Raw genomic sequence first — 25,501 nt, forward strand, 5'->3', positions numbered from 1 at the left:
GACTGGCAACGGGCTTATGTGGTTCTGCGTCCTGATTTCATTCAACCTATTTTTTTATTTAACGTCTAAGATAAAGGGGAAGCATATAGGTGTTTCACCTTAATCCCTGAAGCTTTGTGTGTTAATGTCTAATTTATTGAATTAGAAGCAGTCTGTCACAGGATTACTAATTACATTTGTTACTTTCAAAAATGGTAATACAGTGGATGGAAAGAAGGGAAACAATGATTATATTAAAACCTGGAAGAAATTATAATAAATCTTAAAATATACAGAGTAATCTAAAGTGATGATCAAACAAGAGTAAATTAGTGCAGATGTTTTATAGGTTGTACAGTATAATCTCTATGGCACACAGAATCATAGAAATGTAGGGCAGGAAAGGACCACAAGAGGTCATCAAGTCCAACCCCCACATTGAGGCAGGACCTAAACCTAGACCATCCCTGACAGGTGTTTGTCCAACCTGTTCTTAAAAATCTCTAATGACAGGATTCCACAACCTCCCTTGGAAGCTTATTCCAGGATTTAACTACCCATATAGTTAGAAACTTCTTCCTAATGTCTAATCTAAATCTCCCTTGCTGCAGATTAAGCCAATTAATTCTTGTCCTACCTTCAGTGGGCATAGAGAACAATTGATCACCATCCTCTTTTTAAAAGCCTTTAACTTATTTGAAGACTTATCAGCTTCCCGCTCAATCTTCTTTTTTCAAGACTAAACATGCCTAATTATTTTTTAACCTTTTTTCATAGGTCAGGTTTTCTAAACCATTTATTATTTTTGTTACTCTCCTCTAGACTCTCTCCAAATTGCCCACATCGTTTCTGAAGTGTGATGCCCCAAACTGGACACAGTAGTTGAGCATCCTCACCAGTGCGGAGTAGAATGGGCCAGTTATCTTCAATGTCTTGCATATGACACCCCTCTTAATCTGCCCCAGGATGATAGTAGCCTTTTTCACAACTACATCACATTGTTGGATTAATTTGTGATCCACTATAAACCCCAGAACCTTTTTCATTAGTAGTACTGCCTAGCTAGTTAATCCCCGTTTTGTAGTTGTGCATTTGATTTTTCCTTCCTAAGTGCAGAACTTTGCTCTTGTCTTCCTTGGATTTCATCTTGTTGATTTCAGACCAATTCTCTAATTTGTCATGGTCATTTTGAATTCTAAGTCTGCCCTTCAAAGTGTTTATAGCTGTCCCACTCAGCTTGGCATCCTCTTCAAATTTCATAAGCATACTCAACACTCCATTATCCAAGTCGTTAATAAAAATATTGAATGGTACCAGACCCAGACAGAATCCTGCAGGACCTTGGGTGGCAGATAGCATTTGTGCAAAATCAGGAAGGGGGTGGGGGATAATAGGCACCTATATCAGAGAAAGCCCCAAATATCAAGACTGTCCCTATAAAATTGGGACACCTGGTCAACCTAGTGGGACCCCACTAAATACATCTTTTGAGTTTGACAGCAAACCATTGATAACTATCATCTTTCAACCAGTTATGGCTCCTCTTTATAGTAATTTCATCTAGACCACATTTCCCTAGTTTTGCTTATGATAATGTCACGTGGGACTGTGACAGAAGCCTTAGATGTCTATAGCTTCTCCCCATCCACTAGGCCAATAATCCTGTCAAAGAAGGAAACTAGGCTGGTTTGGCATGATTTGTTCTTGACAAATCCATGCTGCTATTACTTATCACCCTATTATCCTCTAGGTGCTTACAAATGCTTAATAATTTGTTCCAGTATTTTTCCAGGTATCCAAGTTAGGCTGATTGTTCTATAATTCCCCAGGTCCTCGTTGCTCCCCTTTTTAAAGACAGGTACTATGTTTGCCCTTCTCTAGTCCTCTAGGTCCTCACCAGTACTCCATGAGTTCCTGAAATAATTGCTAATGGTTCCAGGATTGCATCAGCTAGCACCCTTAAGTAATTTAGGATGAACTTCATCAGGCCTTGCCAACTTGAATACATCAAACATACCTGAACATTCTTTAACCTATTCTTTCCCTATTTTAGCTTGCGTTCTTTCCCCCTTGTTGTTAATCTTAGCTGAGTATCTGGTCACCATTAACCTTGAAGACTTAACGAAGTGTGTTAGACATGGACCAGACTCCAATTTTGAATCCACAATTTTGCCATTACAATTAACTGCATGCAAAAGTAACAAAATTTAGATGTCACGCTCTGTAATCAAAACAGATAGGTGCTGAAATGTTCCCGTTAACTGTGGGCATATAACCAGGGGCTAAGTAGAGACCACTTAAAAACCTTAATAATATAGCTCAGAATCAATATGGTACAATAAACCTTTACTGATCATAGTGAAAACAAGCTTCTTAAATGCAAAAAGAATTTTTTCACCTTAAAGGATTTTGCTCAAATTTCCAACAAAAACTCACCAGTGGGCAGAAACACTGAAGGCTTCTACCTCAGAAGTTAATATTTCAAAGCTATGAATGTATGAAAACAGGAAGTTACAATGGAAACTTTTTGCCTTTTTAATTACAGCATTCAGCACAAAAAAAATACTGTAATACACCTAAACACTTATATTCACTTCTCTGAAAACACAGCACATCTAGGCACTCAGTGTAGAGCAGTGTATACAATGATGTAATTTTGCTACAACACATGTTCAACAAGTGCCAGGATGTTTAAACAGTTCTTTCCATAAATATTAGCATTAGTCAGCATATGAAAAGTTTAAAAATTAATAGATAAACTTGATTTTAAAGCAGAGTTCATTTTCAGGTATTTGAGGTATTAACAGTAAAAATGTAATGTTAAAAACATTACAAATTTGAGTTTTGACCCGATGGTGTTACTTTAGCTACCATAGTGGATCACCTGTCTAACCGATCTTGGGGCAGAACTTACCTAAAGTGCTACCTTTTGGACTTTTTAAATTCCTATTGAAGTGGCAAAGGGATCTCTCCATCAGATGGGGAGATGAGAGAAGAATGGAAGTAGAGAGCTGGATTTCTCATGTGGCATATGGTCACTGTATACAAAGGACAGCTCAGTTAAAAGAAAGGTAAGCCTGACTGGCAGTTGTGAAAGAAACACAGAGGTTGCATCTACATAGGAAAATTGGATACACACTTTCTAACAATGGTGCAGCTACACAAGTAATAGCAGCTGTATGTCATGCATGCTGAAAATGCCTGAGCCTGGTTTCCGGTAACCTTGCACCACTGGTAATGTCAGTGCAGCTGCACCATTGCTGGAAAGTGGATATGCAATTTTCTTGTATAGATGCAATCAGAAAGCAAGAAATACAGAGAAGAGTGCTTAGGAAGCTGAAACAACAGCTGCTGGTGTCCGGAGAACTACTGTTGCTAAGGTAGTAAGAAGAGCTGCCAAATGATAGATTCTTTTACCAAGTTACAGAAGACAAGAAAAAGAGTGAGCGAGAGAGAGTGCAAGAAATAGGCAGAAAAAGAAACATTACTTAATGGCAATTCTGTATGTTGCAGTTACATCTTCCCCCATTATACATACACACACAGAGTGATACATCTCCATAAACCAGGGAGAAAGGATTGTCACTCAGAGTAGACATATAGATATTTTTGCCCTCCCACTTCCATTTCTTCCTGATGCCAAGAAATTTTCCAAGCTAATCAATTAAAACCAGCTACCCAAATGAACCACACAGGGGACTGGGAATTTTTATGGGGGAAGATGACAATTATGGCAAATAGAACACTGGTAAATAACTTCAACTTATAATGCTTTTCCTCTCATCCTATACATTATTGTATATACCCATGAGGAAACCATTTCTGTAATCCGTGAACTAGGTTGAATCACAAGAAAACAACCCAAAGAAATTGTGTGGTTCCAAATGATAAAATAAAACAAGCACCCCAAAATCTAAAGACAAGTTCTTAAAGTGTGAGAGCCAATTCAGGTAAGCCTCTTGTATCTAGGAACTAATTCTAGATTAACGAAATCAACGTCCCTAAAAAAAATGTAAATAAGGATAATTTTTACCCAAACAAAAGACAAACACACTAAAACTTATTAGTTCTCCAACTCAATCTGACAGAAGAAAAGGCCAGCTAAAAAAGTTTATTTAAAAGTTAAAACACTAAAGATGTTAAATGAGGGCCCAAGGGACTAGTATCATCAAAACCAAGTTTTCAGAGCATAAAAGCCCCAAATAGCCCAGTGGGCTCATAAATAAGATCTGTTTTACAGACTTCCGTAGTGGAGGGAAAAAACACAGAAGGTTGATGCTTAGACTCAAAGATGTCAAAACCAAGGCATCTCTTTAATTGATCAGCTAATTCATTCAAATTATATGCAAAGAACCATGGTCCATCTCAATGCAAACTAAAGCTATTTCCCCAATACCTCACTGACTTGAGGCCTACAATCAAGTGGAAACTCACCCTACAGTTCCCAAGCAGATTTCTACAAAATATTCTTCCACGGATCACCTGTGCAACTGTAGGATACAGTACTTGTACTGAGACACAAGGACCAGAGTAAACTGCATAGATCATAATATGCTAACTATAAGGTTGTCTGCTCAACATCATAATTAAGAGAAAACGTAAAGATCTTTGACTTGAACAGCACTGTACACAAGGTCTCAGGGGAGTACCTCCTAAGCTGGTCTGTCTTCTGGGTCAGTTCATATCCTCATAATTCCCCAAAATGGAAAGCCAAAATACTTTCAAAAATCCAGTAAGCAATATCACTGGGACTAATATTAATATTTAAACCCGGCCTTCCTACAATGTTTTATGAGAATACTTAAACAAGGTCCTGCCTCCAGGAGCTTACCCCAGCTTACAGTTGTATTCAAACACACACGATATAAAGGTAAAAAGAAATAGGTGCACAGTCTATGAAGATCAACAGAGAAAGACTTCATGAAAAAGCCATGACGAAGCAGAAGGAGGCAGCACCAGCAGCAGGATCTTTCAGTACATAACACCACATCAGCAGGAGGTACTCTTTGAAGGGGAACTGCACTAGCACATTCCACTGGTGGAGCCACCTCTAGTCTTATGGAACCCAAACTGGATAACATAGTCAAAGCCTCCCTTATGGTCATGCAATGAAAATGTGCCCATGCACAAGTATATTCAGACTACTAACATATAGTAATTTTATGAAAAACATTAACAAATGGAGCCCCACAATACACTGTGAGATAGAAAAGTAGTATTTACAGATGAGGAAACAGATGCCACAAGACTAGCTTTCCCACAGCTCCGGAGTGAGTTAATGGAAGAGCTGGGATTTGAACTCAAGAGTTCCTGGTTCCCAGTCATTTACTTAAGGCTCACTAGCCAATGAAGCCTGTCAGGCTAATGTAACCATCTTAGCTGCACATTGCATAAGCTGCTAAGGATCCATAGTAAAATAATAATTGTTTTTTCTAATTTTATTTTACACAGATGCAGGATGGCATTTACCTTTCTTTAAGGAAAATATTTTGAGAACTAAATGGGTTACACAGTCTTCCTTTAAATAGAAGATATGAAAAAGGCACAAAATAGGTGTTATCGCACATTTGTCCACAGAGATTCAGTGGGCAATTGTGTTCTCTATGTACATACACAAAAAGCAGAAGTGGATCACCAAAAAGCCTCCACTAGCTGTTCAGTGGCTTGCTGTTATACCACAACACGTATCATGGACATTACCTTTCCGATGACAATATGTGAGAAAGATAAAGAAAGATCTATAGTTTGCTACCCATTGCTCCTACAACTGCTGGGACATCAGCCAAATTATTTTTGGAAATATCATTATAATAATTTCTGGATTTTTATGTGACAGGAGAACTGCCTGCTAGAGACATAAACTGACATGTGGTCTGGTTCATGGCAGGATTTTGTGTACTGAAAACTTGTGATAATATGCTGCACAAATTTATCCTGGGCTTTTTGTTTTGTTTGCTGCTTGCCATTAGCATTACTAACATCACTGCAGTGACTGATTTGCTAGAGCAAACAGGGCTCTAGCCCTGTTTCAGTTTATTTTGAGAATAGCCCCAAGCAGAGAATTACATACATATCATCCTAATTTCTCAATTGGTGCTGTTTTTCTCTCTTCTTATTTCCAATTTTTTCAATAAAAATGCTTTATTAAAACCAACAGGACAACAGATTTGCTCTCGTGTTATAATGTCATCATACACATCTTGTATCTTATCTTTATTTAGCTATATGTCTCTTTGCTTCCTTTGTAATATCTATATGAACTCAGAACAAAACTATACATAAATTATCTAACCAAAACCACAATACACATCAGTTTCATTTAAAGTACTGAAATCTTGAATTTCATAATAGAGTTTCTTGTCTCTGCAATGTCTCTCTCAGCATCCAGAACATGTAGTCTGCCCTCAAGAGTGGAAGAAAAATATGGGTAGTCAGTCAACAGGACCATGGGCTCCTTTACATGGAAGTATAAAGCATTTACTCCTGGGGAAATTCTGTGCCACTGCGCACATGCAGAATTCATACTCAGTGCAGAATTTTTTTCCCCACAGAAAATACATTCTACCAGAGAAGTGCTGCAGTTCTGTCCTTCACCCACCAGGAGCTGCTGTGGCACGAGAACAGCCAGCAGCCGGCTGCGTTCATCAGAGCAGCATGTCTGCCGGAGCCACGTTAGGACAGACAGAGTGGGGCACACAGGGCTGCTGGGGGGGAGGTGAGGGGGACACAGACTAGGGTTCAGAAGGACTAGTTGGGGGAACAGACTGGGGCACGGGCTCAGGAGCTAGTGGGGTGACAGCACTGAGCCAGGGGTTGAATGGGAAGGGTGCTGCAAGGCCACATGGGGACAGGGGGGTGCAGGGACACATGGGGATGGGGCAGATGTACCTGACTGAATAGGAGAGGCTTGGGGTAAGCCAGGGTCTGCATGGGGGAGGCTTCCCAACTCCCTAACAATCCCTCCTCTCTCCCTGCCCCAAAATCTGTTCCGTATGTCTCCCACCCACATCCAAAAACCCTCCAAGTTCATGCTCAGGCTCCTTCCCTCTCCCTCAGCTCTTCTGTTACCCCAACTCCCCCAGGCCTTTGCACTGCTTCTGAGGGGTGCAGAAAATATTTTTCTGTATTGTTGCTTAAATGAATTACTCAAAGTTCTGTATTAATATGCCCAGTAAGGAATCTATTTAAAAAAAAATATTACGTGAATTTTTTTTGTCTGTACTGTTACAGACATACTTGCTGACAGATATTTTAAAATAAATTACCAAAATAATTGAAACTGGTGTGATTATATTGTGTTATTTTGACAAATAAAATAAGCAGAATTTTAAAATATTGTGTGCTGAAGTTTTAATTTTTTGGTACAGAATTTTTAAATTTTTTTGGTGCAGAAGTCCCCCAAGAATAAGCCATATAGGAAGGAACTCCAAAGGCAACTGTAAAACCAATTTGCTAAGGAAACATAGTAAAAACAGGGTTTCAATAACTAGAGAGTTTACGCCTTCAACATACTGAACTGAGGTTATAATGACTAAAAGAGCAACTTTCACCATCAACAGATGCAGGGAGAGTTTTCATGCATGTACTCACAGACTGAATAATAGAAGGCAAGTACTACTGAAGGATGATGTTCTGAAAACTGGTCTCTTTAAGGACTTGAAAAACTTGGAGCCATCAAACTTCAGAATGCAGTTATGGATAAAACCTGAATTCAAAGGCAGGAAGTGAATATGGCTAAATTTATCTCAAAGATTTGTTGTAGTGAACAACTGGTGAATGTGATACCTCTTAATGCACCCCCAACAGAAAAGGTCATACATAATCTTCATTAAGCTTCTTGGTTGAGGGACTGTAACTACTTAGACAATGCATTTATAGCCTCGGGGGAGAAGCCTTCTTCTGTAACTGCTTTGTTCATCTTCCAGACCAGGGGGCTTAGTGGGATTGGACTGAGGAAGAGAAATGGCCTCTGGAGAAGTATATCAGGACAGCCTGAGAGGCCCATGTATGTTCCATTGGAGGGTCAAGGAGCTTGAAGGTCAGGGCATCTGAGCCCATCTGAGAGTAAAAAGGATGGAAACTGCCCTGTCCACTTGGAATTTGCATAGTATCCATGGAATCAAAGGCAGCAGGGGCAATATATAACCAAATTCCTTCCCCCAGTGTCAGCTGAAGGCACCCAAACCAAGGGATCTATGGTCCAAAATCATAATCAAGGAACCTTGGCATAGGATCTGCAGGCAAACTAATACACCAAGGGAGTTGGAAAGACTTTGAAAAGGTACCAGAGTGGGTGTTAAAGAATCTTGAGAAATCTTCATGATGGCACAATTATGGAGACTTACAGTCTTGGTAGCTAAATGGGGAGTGCTGTGGAAGATCAACTATAAGAGCACTCCAGAGAGCCTTCTGCACAAAGAGTAGGGAGTGTAGAAAAGAAAGGCACAAAAGAAAATTTGTGGGAAACCTGCCAGTGAAAATGGAGATGGGGAGTGATTAACCTCACCCAGTGGCCTGAAAGGAATACAAAAGCTCTTAATTAACCAACAGAGACCTGAACTCCTGTCCAAGGCAGAAAATCTGAGCTGCTGGCTGCCACTAAAGATCAAAGGAAAGAAGATGAACCTCCTACCAGTGACCAAGAGACAACGAGAAGCTCTAATTGAACCAACAGACAGAGTGAACCTGGGTCAGAGCAGAAAATCAGAGGGACAGCCCACCACTGATTAGGGGAGTCGGCATCCAGTGACTGAGAAACAAACAGAAATTTCTATTCACCAAAAAGTCCTGGAATCCTGGCTTCTACATCCACAGCTGGTGAGGGAAGACACAAAGTCAATTGCAGGGAAGGGAGAAACAGAGTAGGAGCATCTGAGGAGCTAGAGGCAGCTAACACGTCCGGCTTTGCGAAATGATTGCTGAACTGCATCATACACTCATGTTTTAATCCCCAAGGAAAGACTAGACCGGAGCATTGTATTCATGGTTGCTGAGACACAACTGAAAGCAGACAGGATCTCACAGTATGCATGTTGTGCTGCAGGCTAGCATCAGCACTTAATGCTACTAAGAGCCATCTTCAGTACAGACCTGCCAGTTAGGGTCAAGATAGAGGAATTTTAGAAGACAGGAAATGTGGGAGACAACCATTGCCCCCAGTTCACTGGGTCCTTGGCACATGAAGGGTCCATGTTATGCTTTTCTTTGGATTTCTTAAGGGGGGGTCCTATTTTTCATCCTGAGGAGAAGGCAGTTGCCCTGGGAGGTTTTCACTAGGGAAAAAAAAGGATACATAGGCTGGCAGTCCACACATCAACTATCCAACAGACAGCAAAAAGGGAAACCCTATATAGGGGTTGAGCCATTGTATTGTGGGACAACAAAGACCTGCATCCAACTACCAAGGAGGGGATGAAGAGAGGGAAGAAAAAGGGCTCCAAACAGGAGTATTACAATTGGCACTGGGAAACAAGAGAGAGCAGAAGCAGCTGAAGGGGCCACCAGCGTTAGGCTGTAATGACTGAATGGAATCTGAAGTAGAAGCAGCACTGAACTCAAAAACAACACTTGAATTCAACCCACCACAGACCAGTAGGCTGGAATCAAATCCATGCAGGAAGAGAGAATAAGGAGTCTGAAAAGCAAAGCCATGTTCCTTCTGAAGAATAGCAGCTTGCAGGATCACCTGAAGGGTTCTCTCTGATAGTCTACCTGCCACATGGGCCTGCATAATCAGGATAGGAATGTCTGGTGGATGCTCTTCAAGCTTCTTTTTGGCACTGGGAACATGCACAGTCTAAGATCACCAGACAGTACTCTGTTTGGCCTTCTTAGTTGGGTCCTTCCTGTTCTTATCTCTCTTCTTCCTCTTCTTTTTCTTGAAGTTGTCCTTGCTCTTCTCTTCTAATCTCCTTGAGGAAGAGCTAGAGCAATGGTCTCCAACATTTTTATGCCCAAGTTCACTTTTTGAATGTAAGGGCAACCCAGGATCTACCTTGCTCCTTCCCTGAGGCAACGCCCCATCCCCAAAGCCCCGCCCACTCCATCCCCCCTCTCTCTGTCCCTTGCTCTCCCCCACCCTCATTCACTTTCACTGGGCTGGGGTAGGGGGTTGGCAGGGGGTGTGGGCTCTGGGATGAGGGGTTCGCAGTGTGGAAGAGGGATCTGGGCTGAGCCTGGGGCAGGGGGTTGGGGTGCAGGAGGGGGTGTGAGGTGCTGGCTCTGGAGTGGAGACCAGGGCTGAGGCTGGGATGCAGGAGGAGGTATGGGGTGCTGACTCTAAGAGGGTGGTCAGAGCTGGGACAGGGGTTTGGGGTGCAGGAGGGGTTATGGGGTGCTGCTGGCTCTGTGAGGGGGGTCAAGGCTGGGGTAGGGGCTTGGGGTTCAGGAAGGGGAATGGGGTGCTGGCTCTGGGAGGGGCAGCCTCCCACTGGGAGGCACTTACCTCTGTCAGTGACACAGCGAGGCTAAGACAGGCTCCCTGCCTGCCGCGGCCCCATGCCACTCCCAGAGGGGCCCAACACCCCCCTGTGGACCCCAGGGGGAGCGGGGGAACGTGGCTCTTTGCGCTGCCCCTCTCTGTAGGCACCATCCCCAAAGCTCCCATTGGCCACAGTTCCCCGTTCCTGGCCAATGGGAGCTGCGGGGGCAGTGCTTGCAGGCAGGAGCAGCGTGTGGACACCCCTGCCCCTGCCCCCAGGGGCCACAGAGGCATGCTGGCCGCTTCCAGGAGTGGCATGGGGTCGCGGCAGGCAGGGAGCCTGCCTTAGTGGTAGGCAGCCCCACTGTGCCACCTCGGCCAGAGATCATGATCGACTGGGAGAGTCCCCAGGATCGATCAGTTGATTGCGATCTACGGGTTGGTGACCACTGTGCTAGAGGTAAAAGAACTGCATTTAAGAGCTGAGGCTCTATACTGCTAGGAGAGAAAGCAAAGCACACTGAAAGGTCTAAGGTAAGGGAAGTGGAGTTTGCTTTATATATCCTTGGCTTTTCCCTAGTCTTTGCCTCCTTGCTTCCTGGTAGAATCAGACTGGTTGTCTGGAATCCTCCTCAAAAAGGGAGAAAAAGGAGTACAGATAGCAAACATTTTACTTTTTAAAAGCCACAACAAGACTGAGTAGAAATCATCAGCCCCATTACTGTCTGTCATATTACTGTGCAACCAAAGGCCAAATTAGAAAAGTGGAAAAAACAGATACACTTTCAAAAGCATTTAATATTTCAATGAAATTAAAATGTACCTCAGGTTCAATGATCGTGATGGAGCTGAAAGCCCTTTATCCTTTTGAGAATATGAATATATATATATATATATATATATATATGCCTTCTTTAGCATTCATTGGGCTGGCAGTCTGGAAAATGTTAGTGTCCTGGTGGTTAAAAAGCACTTACAATACTGGCAGTTCAAACTAGCGTCATATTGGTTCACTTGACAGCCCTTTAACTTTGCTATAGCTCCAGGGAAAAAACAGCCTTTTCAGAAAGACTCCTGTAGGGTTCTAAACCTTGTGAAGTATTCATTCATTTAAAATAAATATAGAAAAAATATTTGAGAGTGCAAAAAAAATCTTCATTGCTTATTATCTTTAATGCTATTTATTCCTCTGCCTTTAATTATACTACAAAGTAGTAATTCAAAGTAATTATATTATAATTACATTTTAGAAATTACACATACTTTACAAAACAACAATATTTTTCCTTAATCATAGAAATGTAGGGATGGAAGTGACCTCAACAGATAATGTATTCCATCCCGTGGCACTGAGCCATGAACCCCTGACATGTGTTTGTCTAATCTGATGGTAATTCCATAACCTCCTTTGGTAGCTTATTACAAAACTTAAATGTCAGTATATCTGGAAAGATTGCCTTAATACTTTACCTAAATCTCCTGTGCTACAGATTAAGCCAATTAATTCTTGTCCGATCTTCTGTGGACATAGAGAACAATCGATCACCACTCTCCTTATAACAGCCCTTAATATATATGAAGATTGTTATCAGGTCTCCCCCTCAGTCATCTTTTTTCAAGACTAAATGTGCCCATTTTTCTAACGTCTCCTCATGATCGGGTTTTCTAAACCATTTATCATTTTTGTTGCTCTCCTCTAGATTCTCTCCAATTTATCCATATTTGTCTTAAAGTGTGTACACAGTACTCCAGCTGAGGCCTCACCAGCACCAAGCAGAGTGGGACAATCACCTCCCATGTCTTACATATGACACTCCTGTTAATACACCCCAGAAAGACATTAGCCTTTTTCATAACTGCATCACACTGTTGGCTCATATTCAATTTGTGATCCACTATAACCCCAAGATCCTTTTCATCAGTGCTACTGCCTAGCCAGTTATTCCCCATTTTGTAGTTGTGTTTTTGATTTTTTCTTCCTAGGTGCAGTACTTTGCACTTCTCGTTCTTGAATTTTATTTTGCAGGTTTCAGACCAATTCTCCAATTTGTCAAGTCATTTTGCGGAATTCTAATACTGTCCTCCAAAGTGCTTGCAACCTCTTCCAGCATGGTGTAACCTGTAATTTTTATAAGCGTACTCTCTACTCCATTATACAAGTCACTAATGAAAATATTGAACTGCTCTTGACCCAAGAGGGACCCCGGTGGGGTCCCACTAGATGAATTCTCTCAGTTTGACAGCAAATCATTGATAACTACTCTGAGTATGGTTTTTCAAGCAGTTGTGCACCCACTTTAGAATAATTTCATCTAGATCACATTTCCCTAGTTTGCTTATGAGCATATCATGTGGGACTGTGTCAAAAGCCTTATTAAAAAGGAGATACAGCTACTGCTTTCCCCCAGCCGCTAGGCCAGTAACCTCGTAAAAGAAGAAAATTAGGCTGGTTTAGCAGGATTTGTTCTTGACAAATCCACGTTAGCTATTACTTATTACCCTATTATCCTCTAAATGCTCACAAATGGATTGTTTAATGATTTGTTCCAGTATCTTTCCAGGTATTGAAGGTAGGCTGACTGGTCTATCATTCCCCGGGTCCTCTTTGTTGCCTTTTTAAAGATAGGTACTATGTTTGCCCATCTCCACTTCTCTGGGACCCCGCCCATCCTCTGAGAGTTCTCGAAGATAATGACAAACAGTTCCTAGATTGCTTTGGCTAGTTCCTTAAGTACCCTTAAGTGAATTCTGAACCAAACTAGGCATTGAACACCTCAGCCTTCTTGATATCATCCATTATTAGCTCTCCTTTCCCACTAAGTAGTGGACCAAAACTTCCCTTCGTCTTTCTCTTAATGTATTTATAGACCTTCTTCTTATTGCCTGTTATTGTAACGCGGACAGACCCTGGTCGTTGGCAGGCGGGATCGAACCGGGGACCTCTGGAGCTTAGTGCATGAGCCTCTACAGCATAAGCCAAAAGCCAACTGTCTGTTAGCCAAGGCTGTTGAGCAGACTCATTTAACTCTCTGTCTAAGTGGTCTCAGTGCCACTAGAAGGGACAGAACACCACACCCAGGTGTGTGGGCTACATTATGTCCTTTGCTAGGTGTAACTCATCTTGTGTCTTAGCTTTTCTCATTTTGTCCCTACATGCTTGTATTATTCTATTGTACTCAACTGTAGCAATTTGTTCATGTTTCCACTTTTGGTAGGATTCCTTTTTGACTTTCAGGTTATTAAAGAGTCATAGTAGCTTCTTAGTTTTCTTTCTATCTTTCCTTCACATAAGATTAGTTTGCGGTTGTGCCTTTAATATTATCTCTTTGAGAATCTGCCAGCTCTCCTGAACTTCTTTCTTAACAATCACAACATAATCCAGAGTGTATGTTGTGTAATACTGTTATAATTAGGTGACTGATGGCACTTACTGTGAGCTTCAAGCCTAACAAACCATACATTAAGGCCATATCATAGTTACACTTTAACATAAATCCAATTATGTCCTATTACTTACTCAAAAATTGCATTTGGTTAACCAATACTGACTTATATGGCTAGAAGGCCATGTCTTACTGTTATCTTTGACTAACTGTAGCTGAACACCTTTGAGGGTTGTTACTGGGAAAGATCCTTTTTTAGCCTAATCTTGCTCTCACTGAAGTCAATGATAAAATAATCACTGACTACAATAGGATCAGTTATGAGGGTCCATGATAACTCCTATGTCTTCCTTATTCTTGATATCAAGTTTCCAGAAATTTTTGCCCCTTGAAGGGACAGAATTCCCAGTAGGAGGGGGAAAACAAGTATAAAGTGGAAATCAATAAGTGGGAGGGAATGATGAAAGGTGGTTGGGATGATAGAGGCAGAAGAAACAGCTCCTCCACACACGGCTGCTATATCTTCAAGCATGCTAACTGTGCTGTTCACGTCTGATGCTAACTTTACTGTTCATTCAATCAGTAATGTTAAGGCAGAGACATTGACGTTGTAAATTTGGAAAAGCCAAAAGTGTTCTTGCCTGTTATCTACCTGTTTTGTGGAGGCTTACGTCTCCACAACTGTCAGTCAGCACCTTTCAGGAGCACTAAATTAATTTACAAGATAACAAAAGAAAACAAAAGGTTCAGAGCAGTTTGTGTAATACAAGGTTGATCAAGAAATAAGGCTTTTTTGTTTCATTTTAAATTTGAAAATGTGGTTCTGTTTCATCTATAAAAACTGTAAGCAAATGACATTTTAGTTTAAAATGAATTGTAAAGTTAATAGCACAATGTACTTACTTAGACTACTCAGTTGTCTAATTATATTTGCCAAGGAAATATTGGTGACACATTCCAGTTCATTCTTGATGCCTCTGGGCAGTGCTGTGTGACACAGGTGCCTGGGGTCTATGTTTCTTTTCACTAATGGCATTTTGAGATATCAGAGGGCTACCACACCTGTGAAGAAATTAAACAGAAGCATTATTATAGTTTTCCTTAATTATTTTGGTTCAGATCATTACATCCAATCAAGTCATTAACACTGGCAAGATTAAAATACCTTCACATTTAGGTTAGTTACATGAACCTGTATATTTGAGCCTGATTTTCAAACTTGTGAACTTTTATCTGACTACTGTGTCAATGATACTATGAACATTTTCAAAAAGAAAAGGAGTACTTGTGGCACCTTAGAGACTAGACTTAGAGACCTTTACTTTTTGCGAATACAGACTAACACGGCTGCTACTCTGAAACCTATGAACATTTTGTTACTATTCCTGTTTTTCTGAAAAAGATGGAAAACCTTCTTTCGTACTGTAATTGTATCTTTCTCGACACACTAGTTCCTTACGCGGTCCCAGGCAAAATCCAATGGGAAACTCCTCTTGATTTATGGGAGGAAGTCATACTCCCCTTTTCAAATCAGAGTGGTGGCTGTGTTAGCCTGTATCAGCAAAAATCACAGTGGAGTGAATTGGCCTCATTAGCACTGACCCCCCCACTTGGTAAGGCAACTCCGATCTTTTCATGTGCTGTACTATTTATACTGCTTACTGTATTTTTTACTCCATGCATCTGATTAAGTGGATTTTAGCCCTTGAAAGCTTATGCCCAAATAAATTTGTTAGTCTTTAAGGTGCCACAAGGACTCCTCATTGTTTTCTCAAATCAAACTCCCTTCCTATTGAGACAGACACAGCGCTCATATCATTCAGTCTGGAAGGCAGGTATGAGAAGCAAACTTCTGAATTGCTGACTCCGTTGGGAAACTTGAAGTTAAGTTAAAAAAAATTAAGCATTGAATTTTAAACCCTAAATCAGAACTTTGTAATTTTTACATGCGTTTTGCATTATGTCTACAACAGTCTCATAACACTGTTTTAAATTAAAACTATTTACAACTGTAATTCTATTTTTGTTTGGGAATTTCTTGAAAATTTGGGGCAATTCCGCCCCCCCCTTTAATGAATGAAAACTTGATATAGAAGGAGTCACTACAATTTGGAGAAAAAAAGTTCCAGTTTATGAGGGAATCAGACCCCTTACTGAATGATTAGCTGCACTGGGCACTTGCAAAATTGCAACAAAAAAGAAATTTTACAGCCGAACCTGCCCACTTGCTGAGGCAACTGAGAGAAAGGCAAGAAAACCTGCCCTGCCAAGGACAATCTGGCAGAGAAGAAAAAATTCCTTTGAAGCCACAAAAAGATGATTAGGCATAACTACAACAAGGCCTCAAAACCCAGTCCTTCTCTGATCCCCAAGGGTGTTTTACTTCCTGGCAGGTGGAAGACTTTATAAGTCCCTCCCGTTGGGTATGCTGAAGTCAACAGGCTCCCCTCCCTTCATCAAGCCCATGAGGAGGTAGAAGGCCCATGAGTAAGGGAAGGGTGTGTGTACAATCCTTAAAGGGGCAAAGGGTTTTCTTTTCTATGTCAGCCCACACAAAGCCTCACACCTCTGAGGCTGTGGGCGAGGCAGGGGGTGGTACAGGTCTACACAGAGGATTATTATTTTTTTGCCTCTGTTTTCACTAACAAGGTCAGCTCCCAGACTGCTGCGCTGGGCATCACAAAATGGGGAAGAGATGGCCAGCCCTCTGTGGAGATAGAGGTGGTTAGGGACTATTTAGAAAAGCTGGACATGCACAAGTCCATGGGGCCGGACGAGTTGCATCCGAGAGTGCTGAAGGAATTGGCGGCTGTGATTGCAGAGCCATTGGCCATTATCTTTGAAAACTCGTGGCGAACCGGGGAAGTCCCGGATGACTGGAAAAAGGCTAATGTAGTGCCAATCTTTAAAAAAGGGAAGAAGGAGGATCCTGGGAACTACAGGCCAGTCAGCCTCACCTCAGTCCCTGGAAAAATCATGGAGCAGGTCCTCAAAGAATCAATCCTGAAGTACTTGCATGAGAGGAAAGTGATCAGGAACAGCCAGCATGGATTCACCAAGGGAAGGTCATGCCTGACTAATCTAATCGCCTTTTATGATGAGATTACTGGTTCTGTGGATGAAGGGAAAGCAGTGGATGTATTGTTTCTTGACTTTAGCAAAGCTTTTGACATGGTCTCCCACAGTATTCTTGTCAGCAAGTTAAGGAAGTATGGGCTGGATGAATGCACTATAAGGTGGGTAGAAAGCTGGCTAGATTGTCGGGCTCAACGGGTAGTGATCAATGGCTCCATGTCTAGTTGGCAGCCGGTGTCAAGTGGAGTGCCCCAGGGGTCGGTCCTGGGGCCGGTTTTGTTCAATATCTTCATAAATGATCTGGAGGATGGTGTGGATTGCACTCTCAGCAAATTTGCGGATGATACTAAACTGGGAGGAGTGGTAGATACGCTGGAGGGAAGGGATAGGATACAGAAGGACCTAGACAAATTGGAGGATTGGGCCAAAAGAAATCTGATGAGGTTCAATAAGGATAAGTGCAGGGTCCTGCACTTAGGATGAAAGAACCAATGCACAGCTACAGACTAGGGACCGAATGGCTAGGCAGCAGTTCTGCGGAAAAGGACCTAGGGGTGACAGTGGACGAGAAGCTGGATATGAGTCAGCAGTGTGCCCTTGTTGCCAAGAAGGCCAATGGCATTTTGGGATGTATAAGTAGGGGCATAGCGAGCAGATCGAGGGACGTGATCGTTCCCCTCTATTCGACATTGGTGAGGCCTCATCTGGAGTACTGTGTCCAGTTTTGGGCCCCACACTTCAAGAAGGATGTGGATAAATTGGAGAGAGTCCAGCGAAGGGCAACAAAAATGATTAGGGGACTGGAACACATGAGTTATGAGGAGAGGCTGAGGGAGCTGGGATTGTTTAGCCTGCAGAAGAGAAGAATGAGGAGGGATTTGATAGCTGCTTTCAACTACCTGAAAGGGGGTTCCAAAGAGGATGGCTCTAGACTGTTCTCAATGGTAGCAGATGACAGAACGAGGAGTAATGGTCTCAAGTTGCAGTGGGGGAGGTTTAGATTGGATATTAGGAAAAACTTTTTCACTAAGAGGGTGGTGAAACACTGGAATGCGTTACCTAGGGAGGTGGTAGAATCTCCTTCCTTAGAGGTTTTTAAGGTCAGGCTTGACAAAGCCCTGGCTGGGATGATTTAACTGGGAATTGGTCCTGCTTCGAGCAGGGGGTTGGACTAGATGACCTTCTGGGGTCCCTTCCAACCCTGATATTCTATGATTCTATGATTCTATGTGGAATTGATCTATCCCATGTTCTTTATAGAGACCTGGTGGACAGGTCTCTCACCAATGCCAGTGTGCAAAGGGAATGGGACCAGGTTCTGCCTCCTCCCCACCCCATTTGGAGTAGTGTTTACCCTGAGTTTCCTCAAATACAGAGACTGGGATTGTGACTGACCCTTATATGTGATGCCTGGAGAAAGAAGGCTCCTTGAAAACTCCTCTGCCACCTTCATATTGCATAAAGGCTAGTCACAATGTGATCCGTTATGTATTGAGTTGATAGTCTTTAAGTGCTATGCTTTCATTACAATAGCTATTAAATTCTGACAGATATCACCAATTTTTTTAAGCAGTGAAAATGCGTTGGATCTGATTTTTCCTTGTTTAATTCCTACCCCACGGTATAATGGCACTGGTGAAAAAAGTGAACACATTTTAAAAAGTACCAATTTAATGCGATTTGAATGAACTACCTTTGAAAAGTGAGATAGTTACTTAATCCACCATGTTACATGCAGGCACAGATGCATCCTCTGTCCTCTAAAAGCCTTCAGCAGCTACCTTTTCTTCCTCATTCTTACCTTTTTCAAATGCCTCTGGCAGCTGCAGAGGAACCTGCCTGTGGCACTTCTGCCCTGCACATGCACTACTTCTCCAATAGGAGCAACTCTGTCAAAATGACAAGGATTATGTCAGTTTCATTCTGCGCCTAATGCTGAGGGAACACTTTGGGGAGCACCCCAACTCATTGCTTTATAAAACACTTTGGGGTGGTCTGAAAGCTGCCAACATATGAAACCCAAAGTCTCTTCTATGAAAATAGGGGGTGTGTGGAATTTTTAGGAATCTCCCCTCCCCTCTCCCAAACCACTCCCAGAACACCGGGAGTTTAGCAAAAGAAATACAACTTTTTACCAGAAATTGCAACTTTTAGTGATTAACTTAACTTTCAGTCACAGATGGGGGACACCATTTTGAAGAGCGCCCTGCCCTGCCCCCCGCGTGACCTTGCGCACATCATGCATGCAATATCACGCAGGCGGGGGCAGGGTGGTGCACTCTTCAAAATGGCATTCACCATCTGAAACTGGACAAAACCACATCTTGTTTTGTCTTGTACCAGACCTAGGACAAACTTTAAAAAAAGCAGGACCGTCCGGCTTAAAATTGGGCGAATGGCTTGCCTATCATGAGCACAGGCACAGGCATTGTTTTCCCTTGCAGAACTGGCCTACAGAATTATTTCAGAAGTGCAAGGAGTGTGGGAAAATGTTAAATTCTGCAATCTTGTGACAAATATAAACCCCAATTGTCAGGATAATAGGTCACATTTCCTATCAGGGACAGTCAGACAGGAAGATCGGAAGGATGGCAAATGTACATATAACTGAGAAAAAACCCAAATGCTCCACCTTTGCTGCTGACTTGCTGCCCACAAAACTAACTGGTATTTAATCTACATTTCAGTCTTATTCTTGGAAAGCTTGTAGAATCTTCTAGATCAAGAGGACTTTTAAAAAGTTACTTCTCATTAAGTTCCATTTGGGGACTATCAACCTTGACAATATTTCCTTAATGTTAAGGGACGTCATGTATCTATGTCCCTACACAGTGTGCTGAAAATGTAGCACTGAATGTTCTTGCTTTAAAGGATTTAAATCAGACTTATATTTTCTTTAATATATTTTTGTGCCTTAATATTGCCATGATTCTTCCTACCTATGTTTTAAAATACACAGTCCAGTAATGCTTTGTACAGCCCCAATTTTCACTCAATCATTCTTTGACTGCAAGCAGAATGTTACACTTCAAAGTTTGTGACAGTCAAATTTAATATAGATTTTTTTAAAAATAGCAATACAGTACATAACAGTCATTGTGTCTGCCTACACAGTCACACACTACCAGTACCCAACTCATTGCTTTATACAGCATTTTGGGATATTCTGAAAGTTGCTAGCATATGAAACCTAAAGTCTCTTCTATTAAAACAGTGGAAGTTTTAGGAATCTACTCCCCTCCCCACAAAAAAACCCAAAAGACTATTGTCCATGGTTTAGTAAAAGAAATACAAAGTTTCACCAAAAATTGCAAGTTTTAGTGATTAACTTAACTTTCAAAATATTCTACTATATTTTACAGGAAACTTAGCAGCCATGGATTTATTATGTAATGTTGATATCACAGCCTCTGATATCTTGCCAGAGCAGCTCCACAGTGGTAGCAACAAGATTTCAGAGGAGAAGGCTAGTGTGTGAACACCTAATTACGATGCTTAGTACCAACCTATCACTGAAGTTATATAATATTTACAGTTTGGAGACACCTGCATTATACTAGGTCACTCAAATTGTGTGTGTGTAATTTAGTAGTGTGTTAACTACATTTAAAAGTTAAAATGATGTGTCTAATAAACCAGTACTGGGCTCATGTCCTATAATGGCATATTACTTCAACTAGTGTTACTAGGAGATTTATACTTTAAATTCCTGTGCATGCAAGTGTATAAGCTTGAACAGAAGCTGCTTCCCCACTATGCCGCCTATGGGGACTTGGGGATTTCCAGACCACTGGATTTGTGCTTATACAGGTGGGAAGAGAAGGCTACTCCTTAAGTATAAGTTAAACTTCTCCCTTCTGTGCAGACCTATTAGGAACACATGTTGAGCACGAACTCCTAATGGGCAGGACTTGTGGAAGATCAACTTTGCATTGACTTCACCTTCACACCCCATCTCATGACTACGATGGGCTTCTACAGTGTGAAGAATTCTGCAAGATGAAAGACTTTGCACTGGCCCTCTGTAAACAGTAAACGCTGAGATATGTGCTGAATGTCCTTCTTACCCTTGCTATTAAGATGGAGTGTTCAGCACAAAGCTCTCCAATTTTTTGTTAATAACACCTACAAATGCTTCAGATGAGATAAATAGCATCCACACTTTGCCAACATCCACACTTTTGTTAAGTGGGAATGCTATTTGTTGCTGTTCTCTTAGACTATTTTCTGACTTGCAAGTCTAAATATGGTTAAGTTTTTTTAAAAAATCCATAATTAAAAAGGTTTTTCTCTCTTTTCATTTCTGGATTTTTGTATCTTAAACCGGCATAAATGAGCTTCAATTTGTTATGCAATAATTGGTTTTTAATCATATCATCTTATTCAAATTCTCGTCTGCACCTACTTTTATGTTATCTACAATGTAAAACTGTTATTTGTGACTTTAAAGATTAATACTTTTTTTAACGCAGAAACAAAAATAACCAACTATCAGCTTCCAACAAACTTACCCATATTTAATTAACAAAGATGTATAGATTTACTTGGTGTCTAGCTTGATAATATCTGCAATTTATTTTTATCTAAGAAAATTAACTATTTTACAGACCGATTCCTAGAAAGACCTTTCACAGGGTGAAGCACTTATTACCTTCAGTAGCAGAACTATTGAAGACAGTAAGGCACTAAGCCTGTAGCGTATCTGGCCCTTTGACATCTCGCCCACCCCCTGCATCACACATGACCACCCCTCACTGTTTTTTCAATAAGCTAAGTTACATGTTGTGTTAAATACCAGAGGTCAATAGAGAGTAACACTTCAATTTTTAAAATTCATTTGCTTTCAATTAAATATTTTAAGCAAATTTTGAAATTAAGAATATGTATTTAGCTATTTTTCAGTAAAATAGTATGTAGAAATGTTTTCCTAAAGGTAAAAAACACCGAAGTTACAACAAATAGAATTCTTGATTTAAACCAAAGTAACTAAAATGTATTCAAATAACAGGATACTCAAAATAGAATGAAAGAATAGCAAACGTTACATTGCATTATTTAATTGATATTTCATATTTTGTTATAATAATGCTTCTAGATATTTTTAATATGAACTTCTCTCCATTTCATATTTGCTGAAGGAATTTCTTTGCTGGCCTACAATACATTAAGTGTACAAGATGATGAAAAGGTTAGAGACTAGATAAGCCAATAGCATTATAAAACTTCATGGCCAAATGAAAATATTAAAGGCAGAAAATGGTAAAACACATTTTATTCAGATATTGAAGATATCACACTAAACTATAGTAGAAACACATAAAAGACCTTCCCCTTAATAGTTTACTACAAACAAATGGGATGGCTTCCAAAAATGGGCACAAGATCTAATTATATATTACTGTGGCAAGAAAGAAAGAATAATTAAATTCATAATATGCCAAGCATTCATTAACACAAATATATAAGTCACATACCTAGAGATATATTGCACATATATGCCCAGTTTTACCGTTATGGTCTTAACCAAGAAGAATCTGATGGCTCCTTGTATTCATTCTTCTACTGAAGCTTCTGAATATGTAGCATAATTTTAAAAAGATAATACACCCACAATTTTATCTGTATTATATATCTATATCTTTGTATTAGATATATGATTTAAAATTACTACACATAACATACATACACAGACTTCAAAAGAGGACAGTTGCAGAGTTTTCTGGTAACACGAATAAAAATTCTTCAGATTACACAGGGTTCATTTTCTTCTAGAGAGCCCATTCAAATAATCTGATTTCAAAACATTTTGGAAGTACCCTGGGTTCTAATTTAAGCACAGCCAAGAATTAATAAATTAATTTTTGATTACAAGTTCTTCACCCCCAAAAGGCTAAAAATGTATTAACGATATACAACTTACTATGCCATTTGAAATTGCTTTTTAAGACCTACTGTTTATCTGATGACATTTTTTCCTCACAGCATTAATCTATTCTTTCTGTTAACAGCTTTTGCATACAGTATATCACACAAAAGCCCTATGATGGATCACAACAAAAGCTCTTTGTAATCTTGACAGAGATAGATAACTAATCCAATGTTAATTTAAATCCAAAATCTCTAAAGCCAGAAATAAAGCATAACTTCTGAGGTTTTATCAAATCTATCATAATATATAATCATTGATTAAATTACATGATAACCCTATCAAAGAATTAAATTCTATGAATTAAAACACGCAACAGTTAAATTCCATAGATATTCATCTACCACTTGAAGATAGCTACCTTTCAAATGCACATGCCAATTTTACAACTTGATTCTAAAAAAAATTATCACAGAGACACAAACCTGCTCTAAAATGGGTAGCATGGTGCTGCAGTAACAATATTTAAAGAAAAAGTACCTGAACTTCACAGCAGCTAAGAAATGTAATGTAATTCCAGACAAAACCTGGCTGGCATAGAGAAGATATTCAGTTCCCACCTCCGCTACAACATTAAACTTCACTGTTACTCATCAACGGTGTATCAACTTTTAGAATTCTACACACACAGAAAGCACAGTCAACCTAGTCAATCACAGAACTGTAGCACTATTAATCATACCGAACACCTCCAGTCATTGGATTGCTTTGAAACGGGCTGGCTCTTGCACAAAGGAATTAGAATTCAACACACAGTGTCTTGCCTTAACAACAGAGCTATCTTTACAAAGAAAACACAGAAGCACTCACCCCCAGTGACCAAAGACTTCCCTTTTTTCCTCAGAAACGTGAAACGGACTCCCTAAACGCAGAATGATTAAGAAATAATTATTCCTTTGGTTCCAAACCATAATTGCTAAATATTAAATTATGACATGCCAGAAATGAGGGAAATGAGTGGCTATGCTGGGGGTGGAGAGAAGAGGAGGGAGGGGAAATAAGACACACAGTCTATGCAGCTCATTGCACTGACCTTACTGTTGAATCCAAGAAGGAAACTGGATGCTAATGAAATAATAAATAATGTCAGACACCCACAATAGTACTGAGGTCCAGCGTATAAAGGTCTGTGACTAGGAAACCTGACACAACATAGGAGCTAATTATGTAGTTGCTCTATATTAATCCACAAATGACGTACAATTGTTTTAATTATTACAACCATAGCTTCAGACACATTTGACTAAACAGTGGACAGTGTCATAAAATTACTTTTTTAAAGCTTTTTGTGGCTGGATAGTTTTAAGTTTCTTATGCAAAACACAAAAGACATAGCTTAACCAGACATTTGAAAAAGGTGATCAATCATTCTTTGCAATATTAAAATAAATCACAGTTCTACATAACAGCCTTTTAGCTTTCCGAAGTAAGTTTTATACTAAGGTCCCAAAACAGACACTTTGAATTTGCTAAATATTTACAGGATTTTAATTTGATGATTACTGCTAACTTTTTTTCCAGTTTTAAAGAAGAGTTAAGATATGTCACAAATTGAGTCAGACAGGCAGTAATGATCAGCTCATTATTACTAGCTGAGCTCCTTTCTATATAGATTTCTTTCCTTGCAAACAACAAAATTCCTCAGAAGGCGGGCTTGTTGCACAAGCCTGCCAATATCCATAAATAACATGCTGCCTTGTCTACTGAAGCCTTTTTTCTGTATAATGGTGACTCACATTTTAGTGTTATTTAAAGTCTGTTTGAACAGTGTTCTGTTGAAAAAAAAAAGTTATCTAAATTGATAGAAAAAGGTTGTTTACTTTCAAGCAGAGATTTATTAAAAGCTCTGAAAAGACTTACCTTTTGTAATTGTTGTTCTTCGAGATGCGTTGCTCATGTCCATTCCATTGTAGGTGTGTGCGCTCACCACACGCACTGGTGTCGGAAGTTTTTCCCTCAGTGGTATCCTTAGGGGACCGGCTCTGGCACCCTCTGGAGTGGCACGCGTATGCGTCGGTATAAGGGGTGCCCCCGGCTTCCCTCTCCTGCAGTTCCTTCTTGCTGGAACTCCAACAGAGGGGAAGGAGGGTAGGTCATAGAATGGACATGAGCAACACATCTCGAAGAACAGCAGTTATGAAAGGTTACCATCTTTTCTTCTTCAAGTGCTTGCTCATGTCCATTTCATTGTAGGTGACTCTCAAGCAGTACCATCGGAGGCGAATCGGAGTTCACGAACGTGTCAATTGTAACACAGCTCTGCCAAATCCAACATCATCTCTGGCTTGCTGGGTGATGGCGTAATGCATTGTGAATGTGTGTACCGAAGACCACGTTGCGGCCTTACAGATGTCCTGGATAGGGATGTGCCCGGGAGGAGGATATCCTGGTTGAAATGGAAGTGCAAAACCACATTTTGCAGGAATGCCGGATGGGGCCACAGCTGGACCTTGTCCTTGTAAAATAACGTGTTCCGGGGGCTCCAAAGTGAGGACTTTAATTTTGGAGACACGTCTAGCCCAGGTAATAGCTACCAGGAACGCAACCTTCCACGACAAGTGGGAAAGGAAACAAGAAGCCATAGGCTCAAAGGGTTGACCCGTGAGCCTGGAGAGGACTAGGTTGAGGTCCCATTGGGGAAATGGGTCCCAGACCGGTGGAAAGAGACTTTCAAGGCCTTTCAGGAACCTGATTGACATCTTATGTGAGAACACCGAT

At 40.6% G+C, this 25,501-nt stretch overlaps 1 protein-coding gene across 6 annotated transcripts in view; it reads right to left on the bottom strand.

The window, feature by feature from the left end:
• WASF1 (WASP family member 1) overlaps positions 1–25,501 on the bottom strand; it is a 173,419-nt gene that overhangs the window by 48,674 nt on the left and 99,244 nt on the right. For 3 of the 6 annotated variants that reach the window (XM_084624109.1, XM_084624110.1, XM_084624111.1), the window contains one exon: positions 14,686–14,844. In XM_084624109.1, the coding sequence (XP_084480235.1) occupies positions 14,686–14,818 (133 nt within the window). In that variant the 5' untranslated portion in view covers positions 14,819–14,844. Of the gene's footprint in view, positions 1–14,685; positions 14,845–18,658; positions 18,747–23,263; positions 23,337–23,593; positions 23,655–25,501 lie in introns of those variants that run through there. The other 3 variants (XM_084624113.1, XM_084624112.1, XM_084624114.1) reach the window with 3 other exon arrangements.

This window comes from Lepidochelys olivacea (assembly GCF_965140295.1).
Source record: "Lepidochelys olivacea isolate rLepOli2 genome assembly, chromosome: 3".
NCBI classification, from domain to species: domain Eukaryota; kingdom Metazoa; phylum Chordata; order Testudines; family Cheloniidae; genus Lepidochelys; species Lepidochelys olivacea.